The 10,761-nt window shown below is 41.0% G+C and overlaps 1 protein-coding gene across 3 annotated transcripts in view; it reads left to right on the forward strand.

Moving 5' to 3' along the window:
* The window catches only part of INO80D (INO80 complex subunit D), a 43,944-nt gene that overhangs the window by 19,570 nt on the left and 13,613 nt on the right, over window positions 1-10,761 (forward strand). For all 3 annotated transcript variants that reach the window (XM_062498564.1, XM_062498565.1, XM_062498566.1), the window contains 5 exons: window positions 4,115-4,339; window positions 6,254-6,363; window positions 8,246-8,379; window positions 9,827-10,044; window positions 10,437-10,594. In XM_062498564.1, coding sequence (XP_062354548.1) covers window positions 4,115-4,339; window positions 6,254-6,363; window positions 8,246-8,379; window positions 9,827-10,044; window positions 10,437-10,594 — 845 coding nt within the window. The remainder of the gene's footprint in view (window positions 1-4,114; window positions 4,340-6,253; window positions 6,364-8,245; window positions 8,380-9,826; window positions 10,045-10,436; window positions 10,595-10,761) is intronic.

Below are 10,761 nucleotides of genomic sequence, written 5' to 3' on the forward strand. Positions count from 1 at the left end.
AGCCAGTGACTTGTTACAATTCTAAATTCTGGAGACTTACTTTACCAGAAAACCAATGGAGATTATTTCCCAAAACTTTCAGTCTTTGAAATCACATACCTAAACTTAGGGGATTTACTTGCTGGTTTTCATAGTAAAATTATAGCTCTTTTTTTTCCTCTGCTCATTTGTATCTGAGCTTGTGGTCCCTACCAGCTAACTGCATTCTGTCATTTTCCTTTTGACTACATGGAAGACAGTGGGAGGAATGCTTCTCAGAATAGACTGTTGAAAGAAAGTGAACAGTTAATTTCTGCTTTACTGGACAGCTGGTTCTCAGCATTTCTGCTTGTGTGATTGTGGAGGAAGCCTCTCTTGAACTTCTTGGGTTATACTCTGGCTGCTTTTAAACTCTCAAAAAGTCACCAGATTTGTTTAAAATGAATGTCTTAACAGTGTCCTGTTTTTGGCTGGGACAGTGCTCAGTTTCTCCTTGGCAGCTGGCACAGTGCTGTGGTTTGGGTTTGGTACGAGTACAGTGTTGGTAACGCTCTGATGGTTTGGCTGTTGCTAAGTAGTGCTAGCCCTAAGTCAAGGCCACTTCAGTTCCCTGTGCTTTGCCAGAGAGAGGGTGCACCAGGAGCCATCAGGGAGCACAGCTGGAACAGCTGACCCCAACTGGCCAAGGGCATAAGAACATCATGGCCAGGACATAAACTGGGGGAGCTGATTGCTGCTTGAGGTGGGCTGGAATATCAGCCAGTGGGTGGTGAGCAACTGACTGATGGTATAGGGCATCACTTGTGGATAGTAGTAGTATATTTGACTTTGTTTCCATTAATAAGCTATTCTTAGCTCAACCCACTAGATGTTTTTTTTTCCTGATTCCCCTCCCCATCCCACTGATGGGAGCAGGGAGATTGAGCATTCAGGGAGAGGGAGCACATAGCACTGTGGTACTTAGTTGCTGGATGGGGTTAAACCATGACAACAATAATACATTTTTTGGTTCACTTGCCTTCTGGCCTTTTAATCTGTAAAATTCATATTGTTGCAATCATCTGTTGAAACGCAGGCCAAATGTTTGCTTTTATTATTCTGTGCTTTAATTTTGAAAAATTGTGTACTTATGCTCCTAGGATTTTGGGATGCAGTGCTTCGAGGCAGGCACAAATGTTTGAGTAGTTCAGATAGTGTAGGAGTTGGCAGTAGGCACAGTGCAGGCTGGGTGATGGCAGAGAAGGCTGCTGGGGTGGGAGGAATCTCTTGTGGGAGCAGCAATTTGGAGAGAAAGCATTCCCTGCTGCAGATTACTGAAGCTTCCCCCTAGATTATTTGATTACTGAGTCCGGTATCTTAGAAAGTGCTGGAAGACAAATGACTTTATAACAAAGTATTTTTTCACTTCCTACACTAAAATATAGATAAAGCAAACATATCAAGTTTGAAAAAAGAGTGAGTCCCTCCTCATACCTACTCGCTCCAAGGATTAAATATCAACACTGTGTTGTCAGAAGTTGGATTTAATAACTTGCAATAACTAGGATCGCTAAAAGAAAGAGCAAAGAAGGGAAGGCTCTTCAAAACTATCTTTAAGGAGGAATTTGAAGCATAGTTCCTGGGGTGTCTCAGAATAGAGAGCATGTTCTCCTCATTCCCTGGTGGTGCCTGGCTGCTTGTGCTACCCTTTTGCTCTTCCTTTCTGTCGCTTCGTGCTGTCTTTGTTTTCTTCCTGAACACTCAGCAATAATCCCCCTGATGTTTCCACATGACAGTCTGAAAGGGAAGGGTTGGGAGAAAGCATTTTGGATTATCAAATGGCTCATGTGCACTTTCAGAAATCTTTGTAAAAATGCAATGCCACACGTTAAGTTGAACTTCAGAAGTTATATGTGCAGGTTAGGAGAATAAACTAAATATAATTTGGCAAACTTGTTTATGAAAGAACAACAATAAAAGTGTCTTTCATTTTCATGCCTACTGAAGAAAAAAGGTTTTGTTTTGATATTTTTAGCTTTCTTTGAACGTATAAATGTTTTGGCTAATCTTACTGGCCTGGGAAAAAAGTTCTGAACAGGCTTTTAGAAACAGGCTTTTAGAAATTTCAGCTCAAAATAAGCCCTTGCCCACTGCAGGCATGATTTCTTTCTATACCTTTGATATATGTATTCATCTATTTTTAAAAAAGATCTCATAAACTGAAGATCAAAAATGACATTTTTTTCTGACTTTTGCAATGTGAGAGAAGTAAAAAGTATCAAATATAGAGAAATGTACGTTAAAAAACACTCCACAGGAAAGAAACTTCTTTCCCTTAAAGAATACTCTTTTTATTCTTAATTTTTAACCATATTTAAAATTAAATCAGTAACTTTGTTTAAAAGTCTTGGCCCAGAGCAGTAATGAAATATCTAAGATATTAAACTAGCCAATAAATATATGCTCTCAGTGTTTTCCTCTTTTAGTAATACATTGGAAAAAGAAAATCTATATTAAATAGCCCACAGTCAATTTTTTCTAAACAGGTAGTTTTCCCCAGTAAGCTTTCTTTCCTAAGAGATCTTAAAAGTGTATTTTCTTTAATTTTTCAGTGTAAAAGTATTCTAAACGTTACATATATTAAATACTTTTCACAGCTTGTACTTGCTGCTAGGCATGTAGTTGCAGAGGTTAATTACTTTAAATTTGTGCTTCTAGAAAATAAACAGTAACCTGTTTTAACAGACAAAATACATAGGATGGTTGACTTTACATGAAACTTCACAAATGCCTTTATGTCAAAGGCAGCGTTTGCTGCTGCAGAGTTTTCGTGGAAAGTCTTAGGGGAGATGGCTGAATTCTCTTCCATTTGGCCTGTGTGTAAATAGAGTCAGAGTTTCCAGAAAAGAAAGCAGGTCTTCACCATATTGCCTTTCAGGGGCAGATCTGCTGTCTGTGTTTCTGGATCTTGCTTTATTTAGTAAATACCGTGGCTGGCATTTCACATCTCGTGCATCTCAGTGGTGGCCTCTGGGTGGGTGTCAGCTCATGCAGTCCCACGGGCTCTGAACGTTGTCAGCTTTTTGGTTTGCTTCATTTGTTGAATTTCTCATCTCTCCCCTGCCCTTGCTTTGTGTTACAGATAGGAAAGTTGGCAAAAAGCTTCTCTGTTCTGTAAGAAAAAAATTAGAGGAGAAACTGAACAGAGTTCTGCTTAGATTTAGTACGTGTATTTTGTTGCTTCATGAACAAAAAATCTCATTCTGCAAACTAGTCCTTGTTGTGGAGAGCTTCTAGGTGGCTTCATGGACCTTGTTGTTTTAACAAGTTCCAGTGATGATTTTCTGTTTCATGACTTTTACTTCATTTAACTGAATGTGTTGACATGGTTTGATGGTCTTGTTGATATGTGCCTGGACATTCAGAGAGACAAGATACATGGAAAAGGGCTTTCTTAAGCCATCAAAGAATTGGATTAGTCCTTCCATCCATCATGCTCAGCCCTGGTCTGATCTTTACCTCGGGATGTTTGAGTGAAATGTGAATTTCTTCTCTACTATTGTACTGTAACTCAACTACAACTCTGCAGCAAAAGGAAATCAGTATCAGCTATTAGCTGTGTTAGTGTGTTATTTTGGTTTAAAAAGGAGTACACCACCCGGCAGAGCAAAAGGTATTGGAAGAAGTCAGCAGTTTAGGTACTTGTTAGAATTTTACCATCTTCTCCAGCATGATCGTTCCTCAGTGAATTTCCACACAATTCCTCACCCTTGTCTTCTCCATTAGTGGCACTTTGCTTTAAGCATTGGTCTCATTTGCTGAGACATTTGCAGTAAATAAAGGTTAACAGTATAGATTTCTTTTTGAGCAGCAGGCTCTAGACATTTAAATGTGTCAGACTTGATGATAAATTGACGTAATCTCTAATAATGACATAGTAAGAAGGGCAAATACCTTTAGAATTTAAAAGTGATCCTGGTCTTGCTATTTCTCAAGTAACACTGCCTGATTTCAGCATTTGGACGTTTGCGTGGCTAGAAGGTGGAGGCCAACTTAACAATTCTATTAGAATGACAAATTAGCTTGGGGGGGGGGGGGAGGGGAGAAAAAAAGCCAGGAACTTAAAGCATATTTGTTTTTATTTTCCCTTCCTCAGGTCCGATGATGACAATGCAGATGACAGGAGTTCCAGGGTGACCAGACTTTGCACTTACTTTCAGCAGAAATACAAGCACCTCTGCCGCCTGGAGCGGGCAGAATCTCGCCAGAAGAAATGCCGGCACACGCTCCGGAAAGCCTTGCTGCAGGCAGCCAGCAGAGAGCCCGAGCGCGCGGGGCAGCTCCTGCAGGAACTCCGGAGAGCCACGTGTGCTTGTACCAGGTTAGACCTGCCCTGTGACTGCAGGAGCATGGGGCTGGGCCGGGGTGGAGGTGGGCTCAGCATGCAGCAGCTGAAGCGGTGAGCTCCGAAATTGGTAGTCATGCGCAAGGCAGGAAAAAGGTGACACGTAAATGGTTGTCAGAGGAGTAAGGTGAAGGTGGCATACAGAGTTTTCCATGAAGACAGGCCTTCTCCAGCTTTATGTTTAAAAATGTGGATGGCTTGTTTAGCCCAAACGTCTGATCCTTTACTATGCCAATAGAAGGTGTGCTGTCTGGTCTGTAGTTCTGCTTCAATTCAGATTTTGTTTTTCAGATAGCTCTTTTTTGAAAATTCTGTACCTCCTCTTAATTATCTTCCCGGCAAACCAAATTTAAGCTCATGCTTTTTGTTAGATTTAACTCAGTCTAACATTAAATAAAACTTGGCAGCAAATACATAACTTCTAACAACTTTGAAGGTTATCTTCTGTGGGAATTCTTTCTAGATAATGTCAGCATCCCTCCAGCTCTCAGCATATGGGGAGTTGGTTTATTCATATTCATGCAGGAACAGACTAAGCCTGAACCCTAGTGTTACATTTGGGGTATCAGAAGCATCCTTTTGCTGTTGTGGTTTCCTTTACAGGATGTGTGACTGTGGGGTGTAGTGGATTGTATGAGATGCAGACTGGAGCTAGGTACTATGAGTGTATTCTGTTTAATGGGATGCTTTTGTTCCTGGACAGTGGGATGTAGTTCATCACAGTTGGAGGGTTCATTGCTGGGGAGGTGGACTGATTCTGAAGAGCTGCTCTGAGGTGTAATGTAGAAGTCCATTACTAGTTTACAAAGTTGTGTATAAATTTCTCCAAACTTAAACTACAGCAAAAGTTCACCAGAATTGACAAGCTCTTGCTGTTTTACCCCCCCCTGTTATTTTTGCCTATTATTAAGCAGAAAAAGTTTACATTATTTTGGGTAGACCAGCAAAGCCAGGTATGCCTGTCATCACTCTTCTGATCAGTTGAAGTAACCACAGAGTCTTTTCAGATAGAAAATTTTTCACGGGAGTAATACTGCTAACTAAAACTTTGCTCAGTCAAAGTGCAGTTGATGACAGAATTGGCTGAAGGAAAACAGTCAGGCTACAGACAGCTTTCTGTCAACCTAGAAAACAGCGTGTACAGAGGTGCAAGTCAGCCCTGGAGTCGGCAGCTTTATCTCCATGAAGGTGACACATGCCTGGAGAGCAGGCTGTAACCCCAAGCGAGCTGTGTAACGCTTGGGTGCTCGTCCACACTGCTGTCTGCTCGCTGCTTGCAGCTCAGGCTCAGAGCACAGAGGCTGTGCTGGGGAAGCGCCCCGCTCCGGGCACTGCTGGTGGATTGGGCTGTAGCACGTTGACGAAGGAGAGCTTTTATCCATGTTGAGCACGCTCAGGTTTTGCCACTCCAGAGCTCAGTCTAAGTTTGTCTGAGCACATGCTTGCATGTAAGCTCTGGGGATGCTCGGCATGTTTTGATTTATGAACAGGCTTGGAAGTGCACTTGACTCCCATCTAGGTGTACCCAGTACATTGAATTCTAAAAACCGACCTCATTTTGAGGGTCACCTGTGTTGACACTCACCTACTGCACCTTTGTTGCAAGGTGTTGTAATATTTACATGATAGTAGCACATAGCACCTCATTACAATTAAGGCCCCGTGAAATAAGAAAGAATCCTGTTACTACAGTCACACCTTCACCTGTCATTGACATTTATTCTGTGTCCCTGTGTAGAGTCTGGTAGTAGTGTGCACCCATCTGGACCATGACACACACGTGTGTTACAATTTTTCATCCTACTGTGCCACATTCAGTATAATAATTGTGTTGAGTAACCACCTGAGACTGGGGGTTTGTCTGTAAACTCTTTCATGCTTTCTTTTCAGCACAAGCCAAGCAAGGCAGAGAGATGCAGAACCAACAACCTGCAGTGGGACTTCAAAGGGAGAGCAGTGCACTAACAAGGCCCTTCCATTCACCCGGCACTGTTTTCAACGTATCCTCTTAACTGTTTGGGAGTTGCATTCAGGCCTGGAAGCTGTTCTGTTTTAGGAGGTGTTTTGTTTGTCTATTGGATTTTTGCATGGCAACTAAGTTTTCACAAAGAGATACCTATTTGTTAGTGTGTCATCAATTCCTTTGCTTTTAATTTGGCGGTGTGGTTTGGGTCTGTAGACAGTGAGGGTAAGTAGTCTGTTACTGGTGTCTGTAATAGAAACATCATTTTACTTTGTGAGCTGTACTTTGTGTGTGCAGGAAGCCTTTACAAAATGATCATCCTTCCCAGTGACTTGGTACAAACCACGTGACTTTCAGCCTTTTGGCTTTCATACAGCTCTTGGTGAGTTCCAATAGACCACCTTCCTGTGACAATTTTATGGAAAAAGATTTTTTATGTAGTATAAAAAGGTGGCCTACACTGACTAGAAATATGGAAATCATACTTAGTGTATTTAAGGAAGCAGAATAGAAAGAGTTACAGAACCTCATAGTCCGGATAAGGAAGGGTTAGGAAGGGTTCCCTGTGCTTGGAATTTCAAACAAGTCTTGGAAAGGATGTTAAAAGTCAATGGCCAAAGATTGCAGAAAGAAGAGAGAACATTAGATGTGAGTTTTGGTTCTAAAGACTATAAAAAGGCAGACTTAGGACCTGTAATACAAATTTTGCAGACTTTGTCTTTTTTGTTTTTGGTGCTTTTGTTGGGGTGACTCCGTTTGTTGGGGTTTTTGGTTTTGATATTAAAAGTGACAAGTGCTGATGCATTCAGCTGCTATCGGACTGCAGCACCTTTCCAGTCTTCCTGTTTTGTAGATACCTTGTTTTTATGGCTTGATTTTTTGCAGGCCACTTAAAAGCAGTCTGCAGAGCAGTTCAAAACCTCTGTGAGAGATCACCATGTCCGTGTTTGAGATTTTCCTCATGATTCTGATGGGATTTGTTTGAGTATTTTTTAAATATTAAGTGGTCTCGCTTGTTGCGGTAGAGCAGGGTAGTCAAGAGTAGTGATTTTGCATGTATGCCCATTTTTTATCTTTGCATTTTTTTCTCTAAAATGAGCAGGTTCTTGGTCCTGACCCATCCATCTCAGTCTGCTATTTGGCTGTCTGGATTGTTCTGCAGGTTTTTAATTTTCTTTGTCCTTTTTTTTTTTTTTAAGCATTTTATAAACATACATAGTGATGTTGAGGTCTGAGAACTCTTCAAGATGGAAGGAGTGCTTCTAATGTTGTTTGAAAAAAGACACAATGAAATATCTGTTTGATTTGCTGTAAGTCTGGAGACATTTTTACTCCTGCTAAGGATTTTTCTGAAGGAAATCTCTGCGAGCTTGCATGTGGATTTACTTGACCTTTCTGTCTGCTTGCACATCTTTTTTCAGAGGAGCAGGAAGGATCTTGAAACTTTGTCTGTGCGCTAAAGATAAATGCCAAGTATGTACCTTAAAAGATTGAATTAAGAAATACTTTTTCTTTAATGTTTCAGTATGGATTGCCATTAGTCTGTAAGGAAATAGTCCTGTTGACTACACTGTTCCAACTGCTACTATTGATCTATTGATTAAGACCCCAGGAAAAGGCTTTTTTTTTTTTTTTTTTTTTTTTTTGCTAAGAACTCATTAGTGAAATGGCTGGTTTTATCAAACTATCTCAGTATATAATAAAATCATTAGAGATTCTGCATGAATGCAGTGTTTTCACTTTAAAAGTTGGGTTTGAGCCTTACCTAGCTTTGAACTTGAATAGCTAACTTAAGGCACTCATTAAAAATAGTATCTATGGACAGATAGAGTTGAAGGCTCTGATCTTTATCAGATTGATAAATCAAAGGGCGTTCCTCCACCATTGTCTTGTGTTATTCCTGATGCAGAAAATCACAGATATCTTACTGAACCGTTCTCAGCAGCTCTTCTCGAGTTGCACAGCCAAGTTTGCAGATGGTCAACAGTGCTCTGTGCCAGTTTTTGACATTACACATCAGACACCTCTGTGTGAAGAACATGCCAAAAAAATGGTAAGTACAGAGCCATCACTGTGTTTATTTGTGTATTGGGATGATCAGGAGTTTTAACCCCAGTCTTCCTATGAAGCCTTCCTTGACAACTAGCAAGTTTATGAACTTAAGAGCATGTTTGCTATTGTTTTTCTTACAAGGGCCAAACATTTCCAATTAGTGTAAAGTATGTTGTGAAAATATTTTATGTAGTTTTGAGGTTGTAATAAAGTATACATGGGAATATTCTTCACTGGAGGAAATCTAATTGTTGTCTTGAATTGAGAAATAGAAGATAATTGTGGGAGATCCTGTGGTCATTTTATTTGGGCTCACTCTTGGTCCTTGGATCTGAATATAATATGGGTGTGGTATTTAAGAGCACTGCATCTTAAGCAGTCTCAGTACAGGGGGCCCAAAGTACTTATTTAAGGAAATGTAGATAGCAAAGGATGCAAATAATGGGTTTGCTACTTTATTTACCTTTTAGTAACTATTAGAATTTCTTTAACCTCCTTCAGGGATCCATGGATCCCAGAGAAAAATCAGTGGCCTACCTCAAGTTGAGAGAATGGAGAAATGAAGTTGATGTCCTCTGCTCCTTTTATGACACCAGTCTTCCAGAACAAAACCTCTAGGATAATTCACAAACCCACTTCTGTCCTGCCCCTCCTTCAAGGCTTCTTGTCCTACCTTGAATTAGGTGTAAAACTGCCTTTTTTGCTTTGTTGGGTTATTGAAAGTTTTTTGTTACTCTTTTTGTCCAGCCTCTCCAACAGTTGTGAATTATAGAGTTTTTTGGATTAAAATGTGAGCGTTTGTGCTACACAGATCTGTATGGGGTTTCCCCCTCTTCTAGGCAGTCTTCAATATGTCCCTCAAGGTTTACTTCTGTAGCAAATATAATCCTCTGCCATTCCCATATGATGGCAACTGAAGACTTATGATGGTTTGATTTATTTTTTAATGTGTCAGTGATTGCTGTTCAGAAGCAATGAGGCCTGAATTGTTTACCCACATCCTTATCCTTGTTTAGCAGTATTAATTTTGTCTCCTCAGTTTTGTCCCTCTGTTCTATCAGTGGGTACTTGAGGATTCTGGCTTCAGCTGCTGCACATTATCCACGTTAACACCACCTCACAACAGCATTTTTTCTTTAATACTGTACAGGAGTGCTGCTAAAGGTTAGGGTTTTGCACTGTTTAATTAGTGCAGTTAGATAGTTTTTAAAGTGACACCGCACAATCTCCTATTTACAATACCTCATAATTTGGTCTATATTATTTTTGCCATTGGGGTCAATGAGGAAGGAAACAGCTCAATTTTTGAAACTGCGTCTGGGTGTAATAAACTGGGTGTAAGCTCTTACATTACATTTCACATGTCTGTGGACTGACAAGGATGAAAAAACAAGGAATGTAATACTTGTTCTTAATATGCTCCCACTGGTATTGTTTTGCTCCCAAAGGATAATTTCTTGAGAGGGGACAGCTCCCGTAAAGTTCAGCACCAGCAGCAGAGGAAACCCAGGAAAAAAACGAAGCCACCTGCACTTACCAAAAAACACAAGAAGAAGAGAAGGCGAGGCCCACGCCGGCCCCAGAAACCCATTCCTCCTGCAGTGCCCCAAGGGAACCTCACCATGCCTGCCAGTGTCTCACTGCCAGTAGAGATACCCCACATACGGTCAGTGCTGCTCCTGCCCACTTCCCCACTGCTGGCCTGGCCATTGCCAGTGAGCACTGCACAGAGCTGCTCAAGCAGCATCCGGAGCACGGCTAAAAATTGCATCTCCAATGTGGCTGTTGAAAACGACCTTTTAGAGTGGGTCATATAAGATTGGAGCAGTGATTTGGTTTGATGGGTTAAATAACTTGCTCCTGATGTTGCCTCTGATGTAATTAATGAGTGGCCTAAGCGTAAGCTTCCTAAAGAAACTACCTGAAAGCATTTTTTTCCTAGATAATGGAGAAAAAAATGTGTAGGGAAGCATCCGTTGTAGATGGATATGCACTGATAGTTGTCCTTTGGAGCAAGCAGAGTTTGAACACCAGGGACTAATGTTCCTTTCTGTTCAGGAGCCCCTCCACACCAGAGCTCAGTGCCGATGAGCTGCCTGATGATATCGCCAATGAAATCACAGACATTCCACATGACTTGGAATTGAATCAGGAGGACTTCTCTGATGTCCTGCCACGGCTGCCCGATGACTTGCAAGATTTTGATTTCTTTGAAGGTACCATTTTATTTTATGCTAGCATGAGCACAGTCAGTGAACTGAAGAAGTGAGTGTTTCTAAACTGCATTTTTAGGAGTTGCTTTCTTTCCTGCAGAGGTGATAAATTCTCGAGAAGGAAGTGTGCATTTGCTCTGTTGTTTGTGAGATCTGAAGTAAGGCGGGCT

The sequence above is a fragment of the Cinclus cinclus genome, chromosome 9 (assembly GCF_963662255.1).
Source record: "Cinclus cinclus chromosome 9, bCinCin1.1, whole genome shotgun sequence".
Lineage (NCBI taxonomy): Eukaryota > Metazoa > Chordata > Aves > Passeriformes > Cinclidae > Cinclus > Cinclus cinclus.